We start from the raw sequence: 25,460 nt of genomic DNA on the forward strand, positions 1-25,460 counted from the left end.
CGATACAACCTCAGGCCCAACCCCAGGCCGAATCAAAGACTGGCGAACTTTGCATGCTGAGTAATTCAGTCAGAACTTTTCAAAACTCCAAGTTGGGAAGGGATGTAGCGCTCTAGTGCTCCGAGGGTCTCCCCTGAGCCCCGGAAGCACTACACTACTTTGTATCACCGTCTGGCCAGGCGTGGCCAGAAGGCTATAAATAAAGGGACAGGAGTGGCACAGCACTTCCTGTCCGGACCAGCATAGCGTGTGTGCGTGTCCGTCATTTATGCTAGCCCCATGTGTTTAGGCCTACCCCACTAGTGTGTCCGAGGGTCGGAAGCAAAGAGATCCCCACATCCTTCATTTCACTGAGGCGGTCTTGGCCATCGGGGAGAATACGGCAGTACAATGTGTGAAAACAAAAGGAATTATAAAGATGTTGATATGGCACTTTGAGTGGGACTAACCCTCCGCTGGTCCGTCCACAAAGCGTCTCTACTACCAATGAGACTTGTCATGGTAATAAAAGTGAGACTCAAAGGAAGACCGTTAGGCCACGTGATAGGAAGTCATCGGAGGTAAATTGCTTCACGGACAGGAAGTCCCGTGAATGTTTCATTCCTTTCTGCATATAAATGTGTAGCACCACCTGTGCTCCGGCGAGGAAGGGCCATGTGTAGGCTTCCATAATTGGTGAGACACGGTGGGGGGCTGCACCTACCCTGGCAGGGTGGGTGTTCAGGGGAGAGAAGCCAGCTGTGTGACGGCACAAGTGCTGGTGCGAGAGAAAGTCGAGGAAGAACAGAAGGGACTGTATGCCAAGGACCGCCACCAAGAATGCAGATTTTAGGAAAGGGAGAAAATGTAGGCGGTGTGGGAGGAATTTTGTATGTGTGCACAAGCGTATCTATATCTATGTGTGCACAAGCGTATCTATACGCAGGAAGCGCAGAGGGAGCCACATAATATGTAGGAGAGTTGTGGGAAAAATGGGGAGTAGCATGGACACGTGCTAGGTAAGCAGGTGTTTCATTAGTGAAGGGAACAATTAAAGAAAAAAGTTGCAAGAGAAGAATGAAAAGAGGCTGGAATAGAAGGAAAAAAAAGAACCCGAAGGTAACGAGTGAAGAGTTGGTTCGTAAGCGGCATGGAAAGAAAAATGGCGGCACATTGTGATACATTATGTATCCCTTGAAATATGACCTGTGTGTTAATCTTACCCTTGAACCTAAGCATTACTCGGAAGTATTTAAACTCCATGGCATGCAACAGTGCCCCACACACCGTCCGGCCAACTCCTCCTCTGCAGGCTGGGGTGGTGTACAGCAGCCATGAGGACTTAAGAATGTGCAGGTATAAGGGAGTGGTGGGAAAGGGAAAATTGCTAAAAACAAGGCTGACTTACGAGCAGATTATCTTGAGGTTCCGGTCATCGTCTAGGTACTGTGGGTAGCTGGTCATTTTGTTGCCCAGTGTGAGCAGGCATTCTGAGCAGCCCCTAAAGACCGTATTGCATTGCATTTGACCGCTGCCAGCATCAGGTACACAGGTGGAAAAGTGTCAATCTCATAGAGAAAAAGCAATCAGAGAGACAGACGCGAGCAAGAGAGGAGATGAGGAGAGAGAGAGATAGAGAGAACAATGGATGAAAAAAGACAACATTGCTCGAGGAGATGAAGGGAGTGGTTTGAGCATTTTTACCATGACTGCTTTTAATTTCCCAGCATGTAAAGATTTCAGGAAAGATTTCACATGGGCTGCCTCGTCACAGTCTCGGTGTTTACACCTCTGTGTATCGATTCAAAATAAATTGTATCAGTTAAACAGTTTTGGAGATTTGGTAGGCTTTTTGCATTTCTGGTGGCACTAATTATATTTCCAACTAACAACAGCAGACCCTTAGGATATGGCGTAACAAACAGAGCTGCCGACTTAGTGCCTGGGAAACCGGGTTCGTGTCATGCAGATGGTAACAAATAAAGGTAAACTCATAATGTTATAATTAAACAATGGTTGAATATGTACAGTTACCCGATTGAGTGAACAAATGGTGCTGGAGCAAAAGAAAACAAGGGAGGGGGATTCATGGAACAGGCACCCTCTGAATGCGTCTGATAACCAAAGAAATGCAAATGTGTGTGTGTTTGTTACCTCAAAAGACATTGCGGGAGGGTGAAGTGCAGGGAACAGGCACCCTCGGAATAAGTCTGATGAGCAGGAAACATGTGTTAGCTCAAAGTGAAGTAAAAAAAAAAAAGCTCATGGGAGGTTACAAAAGTCGAAACGGAGGGGCTACTAAGTGAAGTCACCAATCAAAATTCGACATTTACAAAGGACAGTAACAAGAACCAGTGAAAAAGATGGGCGGTTCATGAATTCATATTCTAGATACAGCATGTCTTGAAGAGACAGCACATGTGCTTTCTAGGTGAGACCTAAAAATCATGGATTTCCCTACATGGCCTTAAGCTCCAGTTTAAAAGATCCTCCAAGGAATAAGAAACAGGACACTGTCAGCATCTGACACCACTTACTGTCATAGCCATTATTAGAGTAATAATAAAATAGGGATGACTTGCTTTAACATATATAAATACATTCTGCAGCAAGAGCACGGGCCCTGGATAAATGCAGGGTCTGCAGCAGATGCCTATGACGCCATAGGGGCGCAGCACTTGGTTGGGGTCTGAGTTTTCAAAAACTTTAGCCCAGCCCAATGCCTGAGATCTTGTGGTGAAATTCTCCACATCAACAAGAAATGGAGGGAGAAAATGAAGGAAACCACCAGCAAGACTTTGAACTGGGACTTTACATGACTTCAAGATGGCAATGCTCCACTGGGAAAAGGGCGGGGGGAATTCATGGAAATAAACAAAGCAATGCAAATGCATGTGTGTTTGTTACCTCGAAAGCCATTGCAGGAGGGGGAAGGGCAGGGAACAGGCACCCTCAGAATAAGTCTGATGAGCAGGAAACATGTGTTAGCTCAAAAGCGAAAGTCAACTAAAAAAAGATTCCCCAGGAGGTATGCTAATTAAAATGAAGAGAAAGAGCACAAGTAACTGGCAGTCCTCATGGGAGGTTACACAAGTCGAAATGGAGGGACTACTAAGTGTAGTCACCAATCAAAAGTCGACATTTACAAAGGACAGTAAGAAGAACCAATGAAAAAGATGGGGGGTTCATGAAGCTCATACTCTAGATACAGCATGTCTCCAAGAGACAGCGCATGCGCTTGCTAGGTGAGACCTAAAAATGGTGGATTTCCCTATGTGGCATTAAGCCCCAATTTATAAGATCTTCCAAGGAATAAGAAACAGGACACTGTCAGCATCTGGCACCACCTACAGTCATAGCTATTATTAAAGTAATCATAAAATAGGGATGGCTTACTTTAACATATATAAATACATTCTGCAGCAAGAGCGCGGGCCCTGGATAAATACAGGGCTTGGAGCAGATGCCTATGATGCCATAGGGACGCAGCACTTGGTTGGGGTCTGAGTTTTCAAAAACGTTAGCCCAGCCCAATGCCTCAGATCTTGTGGTGAAATTCTCCACATCAACAAGAAATGGAGGGAGAAAATGGAGGAAACCACCAGCAAGACTTTAAACTGGGACTTTACACGGCTTCAAGATGCCAATGCTCCACTGGGAAAAGTGCGGGGCATGGTAAAACCAATAAAAAAATTGACAAGTTCAGCAAAACCAAGAGCTGAGGGCTTGAGAGGAGCACCCCACTGGCTAAAGAGAGGTGACGCTGTCAGCCGACCCTGGCCTGCACACAGCCGAGGATGTAAGAAATGTGCATTGTTGATAATCTAATTGCCAGCCCTCTGCACTCAGTATTAGAGAGGTTAGGGTCATCAATTCCCACCATGCTTTTCTTTCCTGCATATTTCTTGCATGTATGGACTCTAGCTTTACCCTCTCAGGTAGTTTACATGGTGGAGAGGGATGCTGGAGATCTGGCCCCCAGAGGGTATGGGGTGTTCTCCCAGTGTTGAGGTTTGTGGTGAAACACTCAGGCTCAACCAGAAAGTCACCTCTGTACCAGTATAAGTACTGTGATGACATGGCAACAGCAGATTGTACACTATAGGAATGCCAAAGACAATAACAACTCTAGGTTAAACTGTGATGGCTTGAGGCAGGGATCTTCATTAGCACTGGCATGTCTGCTATGTATGTACAATACACTCATTACCTCCACATCCTTCGTTCTCGTCCCAGTCATTGCAAATTGAGATGGTTCCACCTCTCAGACAGAAATAATTTGGAGAATTCTATGTAAGCCCTACCCACCCTCCAGGGTGCAATATAAGGGTAGCTTACCCAGAATCCTCCTGTTTGTTTTTTCCATCTCCCGAGATGCCTGGAATGAGGACGCAGAGGTAAGGTTGGGGGAGGATAGCTCCCCTGCTGTGGTCACAGGGCCTTCCTCCCCTGCAACGAGGGACTGAATCTTTGTCAGATTCATGTAGCAGAACTTGCGGCGCTGAGTGGTGGTGTCAGTCCAAGATTCCTGCTCCTCTCCCTGGTTTTCTCGAGCGCCAGAGGAGAATCGGGCAGATGTCTTGGATCTTGATCTTCTATGCACTCAGACGCGACCACTTGGGAAGGCAGTGTTCCTCTCTTGCACATGAGGAAGAGCTGTTGACTCTGCGGATGCGTGTACTTTCATTTTCAGTTTGTTTCAGGAAGCGCGCTTATTAGGAAGTATGAGGGGCCTTCCTCATAATCCAACAGTGTTCTGTTTGTTTGTGAAGGCATTGTGTTGGAGGCATCTCTTTCATTGACGATGTTCTTCAAGTCTGCTGCAGGATGGGCAAGCATTCTTCCAAAAAGAGAAATGTGTCCCCTTATAAATTGCCATCTTCCCCTCACTCTGATGGGGACTCCTATCCTTCCCCCAAAAAACCCAGGAATGGGAAGATGAGAGAATTCTCAGGATTGTGTTGGAGACTTTGCAAGCTTTCATGTAGTCCTCCAAAAAGGAAACTATCAAGTCTAATCTGGGTTGCAATTTACAGTCTGTTTCAGCCGTCTCTTCTGACAACAATTTCTCCCTTCCTACAGATGAAACAGGAAAATAACTTTCTAAAGAAATGTTGCAAGACGTGTTTCTTCGTGTCCTGGAAAACATGGGTTTTGCTCCAGCCTTCTTCATCACAGGTTACAGTGTTTTGGCAAATCAAGAGACCTCTTTCGTCTGGTGTACTTATGCACCAGCATGTTTTGGATGTCATTACAAATTACTGGAAACACCCAGAGAGGATCTCTGTCCCTAGATCTATGATGGAACTGTATCCCCTTGAGGGTATGGAGAACATTCTCCTAGACAATGTTCATGTGGATTCAGTGGTTGCCACTCTGGTGGACAGGTCATTTATTGCAGAGGAGAACATTTTAAAGGACTCCGCTGATAAGAAGGTGGGTTCTTTTCTGAAGAAAAGCCTCACTGGTTCCCATATGGCCATTCAAGCTGGGATGTATGGTGCATACATGGCGCAATCTTTAATTTCCGACTCTACGTCTCTTTTTCAGGCAATTTAAGATGGATTCGTTTCTTCCAGCTACTGGAATCAATGGAGTGGCAAATAGAATTTCTGTCCGGCATCTCATTTGATGTGGCTAGAGCTTCAGTTCTAGCCAGTAGATTGCCAATTGCAGCTACATGTCATTTATATATTAAAGACTAGAATACCGATGCTGCTCATAGGTCTCTGAAGTTGAAGACGTCTTTTGAGGGCTCCAAGTTATTTGGAGGAGAGATTGAGCAGAAACTCCATCACCTTTTCAAGGAACAGAAGCACTCTCCATCACTCAAGAAGGAGACTCCTAAATCCGCCACATAGTCTATTTCCCAGGGATCAAGCCTTGACAGAGGGGATACCTACTCTTCTGAAGAAAAGGGCTATTTGTTTAGTTCCAAGGAAGTAGAGAGATCTGGGCATTTACTCAATTGTCCTCCTCGTACGGAAAGTATCAGGAGACTACTGTTTAGTAATAAACCTAAAGAACCTCAACCAATTTATCCCGGACATCAAATTCGAGATGGAGACTTTGCAGACAATTGTCCCTTTAATTCCATCATGAAGTTTCATGACTACACTCGACCTCATGGATGCCTTTCTTCATATTCCAGTGGCAAAGGATTGGCAATTTCTGAGATCCACAGTGGAAGTCTGGCACTGGCAATTCATGGTCCTTAATTTCAGGATCAACTCAGCCCCCAGAGTTTTTACAAAGATGATGGCTCCGGAGATGGCACACCTACATTTTATGGAAATCCGAGACTCCCCATATTTTGACGCTGGCTGCTTCTAGCTCCTTCTATCCAGGAGATATTCAAGCTTCTGGAGGCCACTCTGGAAGTGTTGAGCAGGTTAGTTCTTCTGCTCAACATTTGAAAGTGTCAACTGATAGTGTCAAGGGAGATGAAGTTCATAGGGGTCATCTTCAACACAGAGGTGAGGAAAATTTTCCTTCCAAGGAAAAGAATCTTCTGCCTTCAAAGCCTGATACTGATTCTTCTCTCTTGCTCGAAGATAACATCCAGATTGCCTCTGGATATTCAGGGACACATGGTAGCTTGTGTCTTCACAGTTCCAAGGACACATCTTCATCTATCCTCCTTCCTGTGGCACCCGCACAGATTTTATTCTCCACTGGTTCACCCCTTGGATCATCTTTTTCCCTTATCCAGTCAGGTGAAACAGGACTTGATGTGGTGAATGAATTCGATCAAGCTCTCAAAAGGCATGTGCTTGCATCCACAGCAGCCTATAGTACTCACTACAGATGCAGGCAAAATTGGATGGGGAGCAACAGTCTTAACCCAGACATACCAGCAGAAATTGTCTTTTTTGGAGCAGAGGAAACTATCCAACTGGAGGAAGTTCACAGCAATCCACAGAGCTCTTGAAAGATTCAGGGATCTGATTTTTCAGATGGGTGTTCTAGTAAGGATGGACCATACGGTCTCTGTAGCTTATATCAAGCATCACGAAAGCACTAGATCATGATTGGTACTGCAATTGGTCTATGGGCAGAGACCAATGTTTTGGGTTTATCATCAATCCACATCAACAGTAAAGATTACATTCACACAGACAATATCAGCAGGAAGTTTCCTTACTCAACTGACCTGATCTACGTCGATCATGGTTCCTAACCCTGAGCAGATGGGCACTCTCCCCCTATCAATTCTTCCACCAGTTCCTGCTCCAATCAAGTCAATCTTAGCTCCTCTTCTAAATCTGGTTCAGTTGGACTGGAGGTTAAAAGGTTGACCTTATTGAATAAGGGTCTTCCTCCTCAATTGGTTCAGATAGTCCAAAATTCCAGAAGACCCTGCACCTTGAAGGCCTACTTTAGGTATGGTGTCATGTTTGACAAAAGGTGTTCTGTGCATAACCTTTCAGCCCTCTTCGTCTTTTTCCATGGTTTTACAGTTCTTGGTGGACAGGTTTCAGCTTAATCTGTCTCTTTCTACACTTAAATCACAGTGGTTCACGATAAAAGCTTTTAGATAGTTCTCCGAACCTCACAGAGAAATTGACTCCCTAGTTAATAGAGTCTATAGGAGTTTCTCAATCTTAAGACCTGTGGTAAAGTCTTCTCCTTGGGATTCCCCCTACGGTTCTTTGATCACTTCGAGCACATCCTTTTGAGCCATTAGAGGAAAAAGATTTGAAGTTCATTTCATTTAAGGTGGTTTTTCTGATGTCATCATTTCCGCTCGTAGGATTGGTGAGCTTACGATCTTGCACTGCCGACCACCTTTTCTTAAGTTCTTTTTTGATGGGGTGATTTTGAGACCACACCCTTCTTTCTTACCTAAAATGAATTCTTCTTTCCAAAAATCACAGGAGGTGATCCTTTCTTCTTGTTTTCCTTCTTCTTCCTCTCAGGAAGGAATTTCTCCACATTTGCTGGATGTTAAAATGTCTCTTTTCATTTATCTTAACAGGTCACAGCCTTTCAAGAAGTCAGACCATCTGTTTATAACTTTTGAAAGGAAGAAAGAAAGGCAACGAAGATGACTAAGCAGTAGGACTTAAAGTAATGAAGATTACCAGTAAGTAATAGGGACATTCACTGTAATCCCGCCTCTGTTGTGTGAGCTTTCCTCAGCGGAACAGTGCTTCAAGGTTGGGGGATGGCACAGAATGTTGGCACTAACAGTGCTCTATCCTCTTACGCCAGTACTGGTTCTGGATACTTTTCTGTTACAGCTAACCTGCAACTTTCTTGTTCTCTTTGTTGTGTTTAAAACAGATTCAACAATACTTTCTCTGGTCCCGTCTGGTAGCGGAGCTCTAACTTAAAGAAGAAGGGTACCAGATGGACAATGATAGATAATGCAACCCTCCCCCAATATTACAGCAGATAAAACATATCTAGACTATTCTAGCTGTGTAAATTACAACAAACAATTACATAGCACCACTTAGTTGTTGAAGAGATGTGCATGTGTGTGTAAGTAGGTATATACGCATGCATGCACGCACAAACGCAACACAAACTCCCACATTTGGTAAAGCCCTGTCTGAAGCAAGGTTATTCCATGAAGAAGCACAGCATGCGGAGGCTGCAGCAGTTGTAGGTAGTGACCCTAGAATTTCTGGACCCCAGAGCAAAAGGCAGAAAGAAGCAGGTCCCTTTACCCCAGGACTAAGCTGTCATCAACCAAGATTTACACCTGCTCAGCGGGACACGAAAGACCTACTGCCCAGCAGCGGCCACAGTGCTTCATCCATCTTGGTCTACTACAGCCCTTCATTTCACAACACCACACCCCACAACAGGCATTAATAACTCTTGAAATTCTGTTACACCCTTACAAAGACTGGTCATTTATTTTATTATTGTGTTCTTTACATAGTCAGTCATCATAGAATTTAATGTGTATTTTAGTAAATAAAAATAGCTTTATTTTCAACTAAAGTTGCAAGTCTCATAATTTATTCTAGCTTATGGAGAAAGTCTGCCAAAAACAGCGATTTTGAGTAGCTTAGGCCAGAATTGGCTCTTGGGATCAGTGCTAAGACGACGGTCCCCAGGGCCACTCTGGTAGAAGCCCGAGAACACTGTGCAGCGGCAAATGTTGTACTCTGAGCTGCCCTTTGAACCAGGTTTCTTTTTGTTTTTGGTTGGCCAGCATGGATCATACCATTGCACATGATAAACATACAACTCTGACAGAGGAACTATCATGGCGCGTCTTTGTCTCCAACTATGCTGTGTGTTAAGATTTCTTTCAGATGGGCCTGTTTGGATGTCATTGGGTGTCTGGGTTTGTGCATGGTTAGGGTTAATTTCATGTTTACATTTTGTGTATACCTGTTAGCGTGTATGATTGGAGTTGGTTTGTATGTGTGTGGCTGTGTGCATGAGTTTGAGAGGGGATTGAGGCATGTCTGTGTGGGCTGGTATGTCTGCCGGCCACCATGTGTCTGTTGGAGTCTGTTTGGAATGTGTCTTTACATTAGTGCATGTGCGTATGTCTTGTTGAATGGCAGTATGCCCAACTGGATGTATTAGTCTGTGTTTCTGTATCTCTGAAAGTGTTTGTGTTTGTCTCTGTGCATGTCACTAATACAGAGAATCACACTGACCTAGAACACAGTTGGCAATTAAACACAAGCCAGGACCATTGTCGATGACTTCACCTCACCTGAATAAATAAAAGACTGATATGTCCAGCTGCCACATCTGAATTCTTAAAGTCCACAAGTGCCTAGTGCAAGCGTTATGTCATTATAGTGCACACTAACTGATGCGATACCCCATCATAAACGAGCCACTATGAGGTTTTTCCGCATCAAAGGATGTAGCGAAAATGGCCTCCATCGTGGAGACACCAACGCTAGAAAAAATGCCAAACATTACAATGTCATTGGGGGTGAGGACATTTGTCATGTGAATAGGATGAACACTGTCTGTAATGTCATCAATAAGCACCAAGTGTGATCTCATCAGTAGGAGCACCATGTATGATGTCATCAGTGTGAGCACCATGTGTGATATCATCGGTGAAAGCAAAGCACCATTTGTGATGTCACCTGAGAATACAATGTATGATGCTGTCCCAGAGAGTACTACATGTTTTGTCAATCAAGGCAGCATCTTGTGTGGTGCCATCAGCCAGGGCGCCTCGCGGAATGTCATCTCAGAGACGCCATGTATGGTGCCATCCAAGACAGCACGATGTCTGATGTCATCAGAAAGGGTACTATGTTAATATGGGGATGAACACGATCAGTACCATGATGATGTTTCCAGTGTGGGCCCATGTGCAATGCCATCAGCATGTGCATGATGTCTGTCATTAAAACCCTGTGATAAGCACCAGGTGTGCTGCCATGGACGAGCCCCTCATGATGTACCAAGACTGATGTCAACAGCAGGGTGGCTCCATAGTGTCTGCTAAAAGGGGCTACAGTTGTCAATTGTAACTAGCTATTTTACAAAGTTCACGATTACAGACATTCTCACAGAAAAGCAAACCACAGGACTGGATCTCCCAGAATGGTCTAGAGTGGGTGTGAACAATCCACGCCAGCCGCCTCTGGAGACATGGAGCTTTTTGGTCAAAATGTGCCTCTACGTTGATGTGAACACCAGACATGATGTCATCACTGTGCGCTCCAAGAGTGATGTCATCAGAGCAGCCATCATGGTGTCATCAGCTTCACCAACTAAAATGCCATCAGTGTTAGATCAACTGTGATGAGATCAATTCTTGCCCAACTATGCAATCAGGGAGTGTGGTACACAAGTTGTCATCACTTTAAGCACCAAGCATGAAATTATCAGAACTAAAATGACATCAAGGAGGCCAACTACAATGTGACAGCAGCAAGCATGGTCTCATCAGAGAGAGAGAGAGAAATACAGCAGCAAATACGCTATCAGTATGAACTCAAACATGATGTTATCAGCAGGTCCACAACAATGATGCCATCAGTATGAGCCGAAACAGGATGTCATTAGCACAACTATGATGTCATCAGCATGTACTCAACTACCAACTATGATGTCATCAGTATGCGCATTAAACATAAGGCCATCATACAAAGGCAAACAGGATGACTTCTTTACAAACTGTGAGATTGATGCAGCTGCAGAGTACACAAGTGGGCCAAACATCACCTGGTCTTTATTCCAGGGATGGGCCAAGTCTTTTGTTGCGATACAGCGACAGTTGAGCCCAGTTTAGACTAAGCTCAGTTTTTAGGAGTGCAAATGTATAGCCAGCATAGGCATTGTCTTCAGCTTGCCCAGGGCGAATCAGTTAACCAGTCTCCAGAAATGCAGCAGGGAGACTTTTGCCACTGAAGTGCCCTCGCCACGTACTGTCTGAGTTGTGCGATTCCCTTTCCATTTGTCCTGAATGCTGGACAGTGGGATCTCAGTCCTTCCAGGAGAATTGTTCTTTGAGGGAAGTATCACTTTCCTTGGTGCAGAATAATTGGGCCACAGTTTGCGCCTATTCCGAGGGTGCTCTTATCGTCACCAATAAGTCAGCGAGGCAGCCAAGGGACTTCTCCTTACCTCTGCCTAACTGGCCATTGAGCTCCTGACTTTGTCAGCTCTAGAACCACACTGCGGTGCCCAGAGAACACACAGGATACTCCCTAAGGAAGGGGTTTCTGGATCTTGTCTGGTTCCCAGCTTCCGCCATGTCCCTCCCAGGCATGTGCACAGTCGCGTCCTTTTTCCTGGGTTCCTTGTCCTCTGAGTGACACTCTGACCCTCGAGCCTCCTTCAGTTGTAAGCCTGCAGGATTTCCACAGCTTCCTTCACAGCACCAAACATTGCACCTTCAACCTGGAAAGCAAGAGTAAACCTGGTTAAAACAGTGTGTTTTGTTATGTCCCTAATTTGGGGAAGTTGTCACAGGCTGACCTGATGTGAAAGAAGAAGAGCCAGTCGGCAATGGATGGTGCATAGTGATGCAAAGTGCAATCCAGGGTGTTGTGTATTTCAATGTGTTCTGTGGGGCAATATCTGGTATGACACATAATGCTGTCTGCCTGTACACGGACCTATGCATGTGCGTGTAGTACTGTAAAAGTTGCTCCTATCTGACTCTTGCTTGTTACTCCATTTCGTTCTTTTTGCCTCTCCTATTTGCCTTTGAAAATTAGCACATGGAGGCTGAGTCCCCTGATTTTCTATATCCGGTGTTTGCTTCCCTGCTGGTCTCCATTTGGGCTAGATCTGCAGACGGCATGGTACCATCTATGATTCAGAAGACACAAGATAGGCCAGTATAGGAATGGATCCTGCATGATAAGAAAATTAGTCCTCAAAGAAGACCCTGAACAGTGGAAACCTACAATGTGACAACATTCTTGCCCCTCTGACCAATGGAGAGACTCCTGGGGCCTCATTTGTGAAAAGTGTTGGATTGCTGTGTGAAAACAGAGATGCAACACTTTTCAGGGCACCCACCTTGGATGCGCTGTATGTACTGTATGGTGATACATGTCGCAAGGATTTAACGATACATCAGTATTCCTGACATATCTGTTGGCACAAAAGTGGCACATTGCTAGGGTGTGTCTTCAAAAATAGACTCAACTCCAGCAATGTGTCCTTTCACATGGGGCAAGCCCCATGTGAAAGGGCCTGCATCACTTTTAGATTTCACTGCGCCACTACTACGAGCCTTTTTAGTGGGGGAATGCCCACCGTGCATACATTATACCTGATGCAGGTATAATGTAGTGCAGGATTTTACATAGTGACGCATCTGCCTAGATGTGTCACTCTATAAATAGGGCCCAGTGCAGCGCATATTTTATGCCATTGCAGCGTCACAAAAAGTGATGCGATGTAAAGGGCTCATAAATAAGGGCTGCAATACTTTCCTCAATTCACTCACTCCTCCCACTCTTGCACCGTTAATGCTAACAGGGAAAGTGTGCCAGAAAATGTGGTAGAACAGGATCAAGTCTGCAACGGTGCCACATGTAACACATCAACATTGAGCTTCCCAACTTGGCAATTTACTCAATATATAGGATCCTCAAAGTGGCTCTTGTTCTTAGTGTCCTGTCTGGTGTGATTGCTTAAGAAAAGTTGAGTAAAAAATATGAGTGGTCTCAGCCTTGCAGTCTGCGTTTTGAAAAAAAAGCAGAGTACCCTAATTTTCAGGCTGTTTTGAATTAGTAAAACAAGTGTAGTTAAAAAAGCCCGAAGGGGGCGCCATTGACCCTTACCCTTGGATAGAAATAACCGACCCATAGCACATTTTAAAGACGTATAAATAGGTTCACAAAAGCTTTTCTGAGTATAAGAAGTAGAACTACATGAGTACTCTTTGACGTACTCTTGCATGCGTCTGTGAATTGGCCCAAATGTCCAGCTCCCGATTAGCAATAAAGTAGAGGGCAGAGTCCTGTTTGTCTGAACTAGTTGTATATGACTATTTCCGGAACATTTCCGTTTTATTCCCAATCTAAATATTTTAGGGTCAATTCCCAAGGACATGGAAGAGTATGTAGGTGTACTACAAGAGCACAGAGTTATGTTATCCAACATATCTTTGCGATTGGGACTACAAGTGTTTGGCAACATGAACATCTTAGAGTTTTGAAGCATATTGTTAGACTGACTTAAAGACTACAAGGCATCAATTGCAGCTCACCAAAAAACAACCTTAACTTTAGTGGAAGGGGTGTAGCTGGGTCAGTAAGATTGGGGGGTGTTAGCTTCAGATTTTCCAACAATCAGGTTTGCATATAGGGGCTCATTTAGAAGCGCCACGTAAGGCCACTTTGGGCGGCTTTTTTCTTGAAGGTATGGAGTAAGGCAACGCAAAGCCAGTCGCAGCGTCGACTCACACTGCACAATGGGGAAGCGTGCCACGGGCGTTACAGTGGGTGTTGACCCATTCCCAGATTTACAACAAGCAGTAAACCAGGGAATGCGTCAAAAGCCTCCACCTCCCCAGGGGTGAAATGGGGGGAGGGGCCCAACGTGGAGAAATAACATTATTTCTCCACGTTTTTTCATCTTTCTGTGTGTGCTGCATTCATCCTACAGTGCAGACACCCTTGCACCATGGTGCAAGGATGCCTGCGTTGGCGCATGGCAGCCCATTGAGCGTCAGTGCAGGGAAAGAGTACAAGAATGCACCCCATGTGATAGATACGGCTCATTCCTGACCTTTTCTTTTTCCATATGGCAGCGCAGCATGAAAGCTTGCAGCTCTGCCCTACGGCAAAATATTGCAAATTATGCCCATAATGTTTAAGTACATCATAGGACAAGCAGGGTGCATGAGAAGGGCCTAAGGGGCAGTGGAAAGGGAGAGGAATGCGGATTGGTGGGAGTACTAAGATAGAAAACACAATATTTGGTGAATTTGTACATTTTCTCAAAACAGAGAGGAAGAGAGTGTGTGTGCATTTTTGTCTGTGTGTATGTAAAAATCCCTGGCCAAATCCAACTGACATCTCACAATACCTGACTGAAAGCAACCTGCACCAAACTATTGATCAAAAAACACATTTATCAGGGTGTAACACCACAAACAGCCCACCCGACTGAAGCTACTCTCCCGCGTAGCTGCCACCAACTGTCTTCCATGAGTCCCCGTTCCGATCTCCTACCTGGCAAATACCATTAAACAACTTCATAAATGCATATAAAATAAACAGAAATACTTGTATTGCTCAACATAAATTAAATGACAGACAGAAATCCTAGTAAGTAGGTGGTATTCTTCTCTCTCTGAGAGAACAAACAGCCCTTTGATTTGAGCCAGGTACACCTTCTAGCCCACTATTTCCTTCTCTACCAAACTCATTAGGGGATTTTGTCGACCAGCACCGGTATCTACTGTTTCTTCCTAACTCTGTCCATGCCACCCACCCCACCTTCGTTCTTGCCTCCTATAGGCAACAACACACTATACAAACACCCAGGGCCAGAAAAATGCATCTTTATTATTATTATGGAAGTTTGTAAAGCGCCTGGTTACGCGCACCGGCGTGTCCCCGCGCTAGGTGAGAGAGTATGAGGTGGCCAGACAGGGAGGGTTACACAAGTGCTAACCGGAACAGGTGAGTTTTGAGAGCTCTGCGGAACTTGGTCTCAGAAGGTTCTAGGCGTAGTTCCAGCGGAAGCATGTTCCAGCTCTTGACAGCAAGGAGCCTGAAAGATCTGCCCCCCATGCACGCTTTGTTAATCTTCAGGTCCATCATCCTTAATGAAACCTCCACATTTTACCACCTGAGACAGGGGCATTTTACAAGGAGCTCACGCTGCATCACTTTTTTGACACAGCGGCAATGCACTCCTTGCTCCATATTTACAAAGTGACGCATCAGGCCCAAGATGTCACTTTTCTCAGTCCTGCATTTTTCTCCTGCGCCACAACCTACTGCGTCAGGTTATGTTAATCATATGCAAGATAGGTATTCCCCCATAAGATCCAATGCCGAACTAATGCATGCTTATTCACAAGTATTGTGCAGAGTCAAAAATACAACTAAATCCTTGAGTATCGACATAGTAGGTGTATAAATGATTCATCAGCATTGGTACATATTCAGAACATACCATAGTACTTTGGCAAGCTCAACTATGCAGTGGAGCTACTCATACTGCAGCACAGAGCAGGAAGAAGACGACAATGACCCCCACTACTAACACCACCTCCACTATCACTACGGAGGCAGCACAGGAGAAGGGAGCGGACATACCAACAGAACATTTACCCCAATAAACTCAGGGAGGTTGAGGCCATCATCCATTACGGGCTCAGGAGAAAGTCCATTGTCCTGCTCCTGCACCATATTGCATCAAAGGCTGCAGACAACATCCCAGAGGTACACCAACAACTTTCTGCTGGCAGTACTGCACATGCTGGCGTCTGGTTCATTCCAACCCACCACAGCCAAAGTAGCTGGAATATCTCAGCCATCCTTTTCAGCATTCCTACCCTCTGGCCTGGATGCCATCATAAGCCTCAAACCCCAGTACCTCATGTTCCCCAACACAACACAGAAATAACTGGAAAACAGGCAAAGCTTCTATTCCATTGCTGGATTCCCACATGTGTTGGGGACAATGGACTGCACTTATGTGCAACATGTGCCTCCTGCACCGACATCCCACCTGTACTGTTTAATAGGAAGCACGCATATGCGCCACGTGGCAATAGTGGACCATTTGGGACTGTTCATCAATGTGCTGGCAAAGTACCTTGTAAGTGCTCATGATGCATACATCTTTAGACATGGCATCATAAATGAGCGCTTCCTGAATGGGACATATGGGACATATGGGAATGGCCTACTGGATGGTAAGTAAATGTCAAGCACATGACTGACCTCATGACAGTAAATTATGTAGGATACAATAGCCACGTTTGTGTTGGGTGAATAAGACAGTGTATATGTAGCAGGTGTGGGCCTCGTACTTGTACCATACTAGATGACACAGGTGCAAAATAACCCTCCAAGTTACATATCTTAAGAACTTTTAAGCCATTGTGGGCCATGTATAAGAGGCCTGTGTTGCTGGAGCGTACATTTAAATGATGCTCTGGTGGAGCAGTTTTCTCAATTATCTCCACGAGGCAACGCATAGTCACCCAGTTTGCCCTTGCATGGCCTTATAGATATGGACTAAGGAAAGGCAATGCACAGGGCTGCGTTGCCTAACTCTAAGTCAAGGATGTGGTCGAAGGATTTTGACATATTCTCAGAATTACAAGGACCTGGGAAACAGGAAATGTGTCAAACATATGTGCCTTCCCAGGTGATGTGTAACAAGGAGAAATAACTTAATCTATCCTTGTTATTTACTCCTATGTGTGCTGCATTAAGCAGAACATATACAAAGAGGGAAGAAAGCTCAGTTGTTTGTTTGTGTGCATGAAGATATCCCTTACTGCATAAAAACAATTGAGCCCACAATGCAGACACACCTGCACCATGGTGCAATGTTGCATTGATTTGGCGCTAGTCACACATCCGTGATCTTGTGCATGCAGACGGAACACCAGTGCTCCAGTTTGTCATGAATATGGCACATTCCTGCACAGATTGTGCAGAACGCAGCTGCAAGTCTGATTAAACATATTCCTTTCAGACATCATATCTCTCCGCATCTGCGCAGTCTGCACTGGTTGCCTGTGGCAACCAGGATTGAATTTAAAGCCCTGACATTGGCCTATCGGACACTGCAGGGTAAGTGCCCAGATTATCTTAAATCAAGATTTCCCCGTTATAGGCAGGTACGGTCTCTGCGCTCGAATACTCTAAACTTGCTCTCTGTCCCCCGATTCGCTAAAGTCTCGTCTCGGGGGTAGAGCTTTTTCGTAGAGAACTGCAAAATTGTGGAATGCCCTTCCACTTTTTATTCGTAATGCAATTTCTTAGCCCGTCTTCAGGAAACAGCTAAAGACATGACTTTTTAATCAGTAGTCTGTTTTTTATGCTGCCTTGTTACGACTCAGCTTATCGTGATGCTTACAAAGCCCCGGGACACCTCCTTGTGAGGTAGCTGTTTGCGCTATATAAACTTCAGTATTATTATTATTATTATTATTATTTTCTTTTGATACAAGGCAGCACAACTAAGTGATTGCCTGTGCTGGCCTGGGGCAACAGCCTGTAAATGACGCCCTATGTGTGTTTCCAAATGGTGGAAAGATTCTGAGCAATGCAACACTATGTGACATGCAGTGTCATAATGTTGTTTTTGAATGAAGGGTCTCCATTTCTGCTGTTTGTGTGTCCCCACAGGTAACCCACATGGTCATGAGGCATACCATGTATCCAATACCTGTGAACATGAAAAATTAAAAATGTTACACACATTTGGCCCTCCCCAGGTCATGTGTACCATAATAATTACAATAGTCTTATATACACGCGTGCCATAGCAAGGTGCGCTCAATTGTGTGCCACACAAACCTACTCTATCAGTTTTTCAAGGGTACTGACTGTGCAGCAAGGTACATCCTCATGCACAAAGTACAGCTCACAAGACACATAGCCACACATCCACCATACATATGTGCCTGTCTTGCTGGAATGCTGCCCATTGTCTGCCAGTGCAGGCTCCAAACCCAGGACACTGCATCATTGTGACAAATATGAAATATATCATACACTGTTCTCAATCAGTGAGGCACTACAGTTCTGAGAGTTTGCCAGTTGCACTGTACAGCACAAGACTCCCACAAATCTTTCCCCTTGTGTACTGTCAACAGAGTGAACAGAGTGCACTGCCATGTGTTGAATTTCATGCCCCACAATGACATTCACTCACTAATCTCTCAAGGGAAGTATCCAATGAACAACAGCATCTACTACTGTCACATCTAAATATGTGTCAATGAATGAGACATTATCATCTGCCCTGCCTAAATTTGGTACCGTCTGAAATGTATTAGTTCAGAAATGCGAATGGTAGTCCCAACAAACATACAAGAGGAGTGTGACAGAATTCTCTCCTCAATGGCTAACTTAATCTCCTACTAGGAAAGACTCACCATGTTCATGCGCTGGGACATAGCTGGGTGCACTGCACAACATGACCCTTTTTGTCCACATTGCCCCTTGTTAATATTTACCTTGCAGCTGTGGTTGTTCCTCGTGTGCTGCACTGTCGTATCCTGGGACACCAACCTCCAACTCATCTGGGATGACAGCTGCCACCCACTCCTCCATGGCATCCTGCTCCTCCCATTTATAATCATGCCAGTACTTCTTCCAGTTGGTGACAGTCCTCTTCGCTTGCCCCACACATTTAATTTTCTCTACGATGGACTGCCAAATGGCCTCTCCCCTCTCTAGTGGAAATTTGGAGGTGGCAAACAGCTGATGTTGGTGCTGTGTCCCCTCCGTGTTCAACATATCATTCTCCTCCTCACTGAAGTTGAACTTTCTGTTTCTCTTCCTCTTTCCCTGGGATTCTACCTGGATATCCTGGCTGGTGCTGGGTGGTTGTCCTTGCTTCTGCATCCTGCTCTCTACTCCATGTCTGACTTCTGTGAAGTGTGCTGGTGTTTTTCCCCAATGCGTCAGTTTGTTTGACTTTTTTGACGCAATCCGCACTAAAAAGTGACATAGGGCCGATTTGCGTCACTTTACGACCCGTAAATCAGCCCTGCATCACTTTTCCCTACGACATGGCGCTCACGGACACGTCATTTTTTATGACGCGCAGATCCTTATGACATGGTGTGCAGTAATGTAAATATGATGAATCCATGGTGTAGGATTTTGTAATACAAAGGTGCAAGTTGTTTTGACATATTGCTGACATAATGCAGCAACGTGTCACCCTTATGGAATTCCCTAATATCACATTGACCATGATAAGTTCTGGCCATGCTTGTTTAGCCTTGCTGATTGTCCTTGGAAATTATTTTCCCGGATTGTGACTGTTCTCAATAATGACCTTGAAGTCACATGGAACTTGCTGTGTTCTTGATAACGTCTTGCCACATGCCTCATGAAGGACGTATCATCAAAAACCCTGCCATTGTTCCTCCTCTTCATCCACAGAGGGCTCGATTGAATGGCACTCTAAATCCTAAATAACACAGCAAAACTTCCCTCCCGAAAACAATTTCCAGGAACCCATTCACAGGAGATGTCATAATACTTGCAGGAAAGTGCCCCTGTTGACATGGTTACCTCCCACTTTTTGCCCATTATCTGGTGCAACTTTGACTGAAAGCATGCAGGGTTCCTGCTAACCAGGTATGCAGCACCAGTGTAATTTCCTTAAACTGTACGATTGTTCCACAATTGGCAAACCTTTAAGATCCCTTGTAGGCCCCAAGTAAGTGGTACTCCTGGTACCTAGGGCATGCCTTTGACCTAAAGTGTGTCCTAAGGGCTGCAGCACAAATTGTGCCACCCTAAGGGACCCCTCACCAAGCTCATGGCAACTGCCATTGCAGCTTGCGTCTCGTGATGCAGAGAAAACTGAAGAGTCGACATGGCACACATCCTTGTGTGCTAAGCCTGCCATCATTACATGTGGTATAGGTAAGTCGCCCCTATGGCATGCCTTACAGCCCTAAGACAGGGTGCACTATACCCATGTGAGGGCCTATCTGCGAGAGTGGATATGTCCTGGTGATATTTGAGTTCACCCTTAGATATTACCAGTGCACAGGGAAGCCATAACAAACACATAAGCTAGAGACTCATCATTACGAGTTCCCAAACTACATGATGGCTTCACCGTACCCCAAGGTGTTTGGTACCAAACACCTTGTCTTAATTACCCAGAATGTATGCCATTGCTGTATTTATTGATAAATGCATATAGAGGGCACCTTAGAGATGCCCCTTGAAAACATACCTACTACTAGCCAGCCACCATAGACAGGTTTCTGATCCCTGAGATGGGAGCTTTTGCTCTCGGAGGACAGGAACAAAGCCTGCTCTGAGCAGAGGTGTTCACACCTCCAAGCAGGAGGGGCTTTCCAAGTTGGAAAGCTTCAAAGGCCTGTCACCATTGTTATGCGACCTGGGCCTCTCCAGATAGTGGGGTTGTCTCCCATGTCCTGATGCCACTTTTTGGTGGCAAAACAGGCGTGAAGGTTTGTTAGATTAAGAGGTGTGCCCACATTCAGCCAGCACCACCCCAACATCGGGCCAGCTGATGTGGACCCCACTTTTCAGATTCCTCCATATTGCTTTGGGTGGAATTAGCATTCTAGGTCAGGGTTATGCCCACTTCCTACAGGAAGTGGCCATATAGATGGTGTAGACACCCTAAAGGTAGGTAGCCCATTGGCTATTACCTGTCACTCCCCATAATGCCCCTAAATTGAGTATTTAGGTGGCACTCCTAAACCGAAGAAGTCAGATTCAAAGGACGATGAAGAGTCACTGCCTGGTGAGAACTGAAGCAGAACTTTGGACTTTGGCAAGAAACCCTGCCTGTTCTCAGCCCTCTCTCGACAATTGCAACAGAGTGACTAATCCTGCGAGCTGGAGAACTACCAAAGCCTTGGGTAGCCTGCCAGCACTTCCACAAACACCAAAAGTCTCCCTTGGAGTAGAGAAGCTACTCCCCTGCAGTCTGCAGGCACTGACATTGTCCGCAGGCAATGACAAGCAGAGTCTAGTCCACCTCCTTGCAGTTCCTCTGCCTGACTGGTGCTGCAGACGACCAAGAGAAGGTACTCATTCTCTGGAAGGTCAGATCTGTCTCCCCACCAAGTGTGAATACAATAGGACCAACCGGATCTGTGCCATACTAACCCCCGGGGTACCGCACACCCTTCACCAAACACCGACCTTACGAGCACAGACCAGATTCTCACTGCACTAGTACCAAGCAGCCATCAAGGGACATCAGCATCAATGAGACCCATTTGGAGAGTGGCCCAGCTATTTTGATGTTGACCCTGCCAGCTGTTTGTTTCTGGCTGCGAGGTGCATTCTGCCCACCCAGCCCAGCCGAACATACCTCTTTGCTCCCAGGCCCCCCTGCCCGAGTCCCAATGAACCAGCTGTGCACCTGTGCTCCAAAGCCCTTGTGACCTTTGTCCCCATTTGGGAGCCCTTGGACTTGCCTGCAAGTCCCCCTGTGCAGCCTCTTTTAAGGCACCCCCCTTCTCCATAGTGCTCAAGCTACCAGCCTCACCAGCACCCTGCTCCCGGTAGAACCTGGGTGGTTCCCGAAGAACTGCTAGTAGTACTTTGGACCTTGGCCTACTATAACTCTAAACCCTGGAGGTGAACCCCTGAAACCGACTGTACTTACATTTATGCATCTTCTCCCAAAGGATTGCATTCTGGGTAAGAGCGCACAGGTTTAGTCGCTTTACTTGCCAGTGTACTTACCTTGAAACAAAGTTCTTGAGTTCGAAATATATATATAAAAAGAAGTGTTGTTTTTCCAATTTGGTCTTGGATTTATTCTTTAAAGAGTGTGCATGCCATTTATTACCTCTGCGACTACAAATGCTTAACACTACACTCTGATATGCCTAACTGCTTGCCCACATTACCACAAAAGAGAGCATTAGTATTATCTACTTTACCCTCTGTAAACCAATTGGGGACTCACTAGACTCTCTGCATAGTGTACTTCCTTTTAGTTAACTATAAAGAGAGCCAACTTCCTACAATACTCATCACAATTGCCACTTCTGCATTTAGAAGATAGTCTCTAAAGCTGACAGCGTAAGTCTGTTTCTCTGAAATCACGGTAAACAGAGTCATTATATGAGTTGCTACTTTTCACAATGAAGCTGGACATAACTTCACTGCCATCATGTCAGGAGTCCCAAGTTTCCTCTCAGAACTTCAGCACTCCTATTACACTTCTCACAATGCAATATACACCTCTGAATATTATTGTCTGCAGTTCTCCACCACAAATGCTCTCTTGTCTTTCTATTATTCCACAACCCCTAAATGCCCATCATGTGCTAACTCCCTCCCCTTATTCTGGAGTTATACAAAAGGCCTACAGATAACAAAGTTCAACTGCAAGAAGGACCTTCTTCAGTATTAGCTACAAGAAAAGGATCTCCCAGCACGCTGTATAACTCAAGTTGAAACATACAAGCTCACTACGACAGCCAACAATCCTTCTGGCAAGGACACTATCTGCTGTAAACAATATTAAGCACATGCCATTTCTCCCTGAAGGGATTTTAACAGCAGAATCAAAAATGAATTACAATTTGGAACAAGCTAAATGCATTAAAACTGGAAACACATCCCCAATAATAAAAAATGTGTTAAATCACTCTCCATCTGACACCATCACAAACACTGTTACTATATCTGTTCATAGTAAAGATATAACACATACGCAAAATGAACTCAGTCTGGAACCTGCATATCGAGACGTAAACCCCAGTTATAGATCAGAAGGTTCTCATGATATCCTAAACTGCCAGAACATCTTGAAAGTATTAAAACCATTCCCGGAGTTAGAAAGTCTAGATTCAAACCACTTGAGTAGCTTTCAGTTTATTAAGGATCAAAATTCAGAAGGTGAAATTACCTGAACACTCCATACAGATGCTATTCCTTTAAAAATATTGACTAGACATACTGGCTTCACCACATGGGAATCTCATTAAATGTAGTGGGACTAAAATATCCAAATATCTTAAGACTCTTAGACCAGAAGGAAGATTGTAATCAATCCCTTCGACCAGTGAATACAGCAAATCACTTTAAAGGTCCTACAGACCCTAATAATTTTGGAAATCTGCTCATTATTTATATACATTATTAATAATTAGTAATCGTTAATCATTAGCATGAAATGTGACAGTCAACCCCAACTCTGAAGAACATAGCAATCTGAACCTAATTTCACCACAACACGTCTAGTACTAGAAAAAAATATATATCAGAGTGGATGAACTTCTGATGTGGTCCTGTAATATCGCTGGTATAGAACAACACATTAATTCAAGCAGCAAAAATGTAATCACTCTTTTTAACTGATATCACTCATTTACCTTCAAGAAATCTGGAAAACTGAACCGCACACCCTAGCAGTGGGCTATCAATTTTAATAAAAAACAACTTCAGAATAGAAAGCTTTAGAATATAAACAAGATTACATGCTCACACTCCTTTTGAGAATCAGGAACCAAATCCAATTATTGCTAGTAAATGTTTACTTTTCTCTTAAGTTAATTAAAAATAAAGATACATTTGAAGCCACCTTCAATGAGTTAGAGAATATTTTGGAACAATACACTAATGTATTATAATAATAACAGGTGACTTTAATGATAATTTACTTTAGCAATCTTAGGAGAATTCACCAGCTGAGGATTCACCTGAAATAGCCTATCCACCTTTAACCCCTGACTATGTGAACAGAAAGGTAACAAATAACAGATCTATGAACAACTTATTACTTGAATTAGGCAATCACTCATTGACTGGTATGATACCCCAAAATCAACCGGCTAGACCAACATTTATCACAACAAAATTCGAAAGTATCATATTTTTACTTTTATTTTCTGTTCACGATTTCACTATTGTAAACGTTTTGAGATTGTTTGAGGAAAGAGAGTGATTACAATCTCCAGGAAATAAAATTATGGCTTATCTATGAGCACTATCATATAAATACATTCCTCAATTATATTAATTTAATCTTAATGAATTCCAAAAGAATTAGATGGAACTCAGCTTTGATTGTAAATTAGCAACCTCGAACAATCAAGAATGTATAGTAATAAGATTGGCCACACCTAACTACATTAACCACAAGTCATCTGACTGGCTTAGCGAAGCTCTGTTAAATGTATTTCTTCAATTTACTTCTACTAATTCCATTAATATTTAATAGACCCAATACCACCATTTGTTCTGTGAATCGATTCTCTATTAACTGATTAATTACTTTAACAAAAAGACTGCACAGGAAACTAATGTGAGATCTCCTGAAAAATCAGTTCACATCAAACACAAAAAGACATGCGATGTTCGGGCTATAAAGGAAATTCAGATGAGATGCAGCTTAGGCAAAATTAATTGCAGCCATCATGTCAAACAATACTAAAGACTTCTGATCTTTAATCGGTCCGAGAACCAAGTTGTATGAATCAGCCAATGAGTGTTTTATATCAAGCTATATACTTGGCAAGGACATACTAAAAATCTCTCGTCAAATAACATCAGTATGCTAACCCCAATTTTGAACGACACAAATAAAGACTATGATGTATCCAACAGGAAATGAAGGCTTGATAAAAAAAATCCTAATCTTCACTAGATTCGGGCCCAAGTGGCATCCCCACTGATGTTCTAAAAGGAGACCCATCTCTGTAAAGCGCATTACAACATCAAGCATTTGCTCAAATATTATCAACCAACAAGATACAATCATCATAGAAGGAAGCTAGTATGCAACTGATTCATAAAAAGGACTGATAGATGATCCAAAAAACAGCGTTTATTCATCCAATTAATAAAAAAGACTACAAAATTATCCTTACTGGCTAATAGCCCTTCTCAACCTCCACTCAATTTCTGTTCAGGAAATACCTATTGAATAAATACTTGGGCAACTGATAACAATCTGAGACAATTCAAACAATTAGGATGTCCATTAGGGTGCTCTACTATAGATAATATCATTGAATGAATTAATTTACAAAATAACAAAAACAAATCTCTTGCTGCATGCCGGCTACATCAATTATAGCAACACGTTTAACAAAGTAAGCTACAGAAGACTGACATAAATTATTAAAAATGGGGCATTGATCCAACACTACTACATTTTTGATCACCTTATATGATAAAACGTGGGTGAAAATCAAATTATCTAACAGTAAATTGCTTTCATCAGCACTGTTTACATGGAATGGTTCAAAACTGCGTTGCTTTCTGGCATCCATATTGTTTTCTTTATATATTTCTGACCTACCATTGCATCTTGATGCTGCAGCAGGTCTTTCATCAAACTGTGGTACACAACTAGTCAACCAT

The 25,460-nt window shown here is 43.9% G+C and overlaps 1 protein-coding gene across 2 annotated transcripts in view; it reads right to left on the reverse strand.

Annotated features, from left to right (window-relative positions):
* Window positions 1–8,827: 8,827 nt before the first annotated feature.
* Window positions 8,828–25,460, reverse strand: part of HR (HR lysine demethylase and nuclear receptor corepressor) — a 394,390-nt gene continuing 377,757 nt past the window's right edge. For both annotated transcript variants that reach the window (XM_086943684.1, XM_086943683.1), the window contains one exon: window positions 8,828–11,820. In XM_086943684.1, coding sequence (XP_086799810.1) covers window positions 11,758–11,820 — 63 coding nt within the window. In that variant the 3' untranslated portion in view covers window positions 8,828–11,757. The remainder of the gene's footprint in view (window positions 11,821–25,460) is intronic.

This window comes from Lissotriton vulgaris, chromosome 11, assembly GCF_964263255.1.
Source record: "Lissotriton vulgaris chromosome 11, aLisVul1.2, whole genome shotgun sequence".
Classification (NCBI taxonomy): Eukaryota; Metazoa; Chordata; class Amphibia; order Caudata; family Salamandridae; genus Lissotriton; species Lissotriton vulgaris.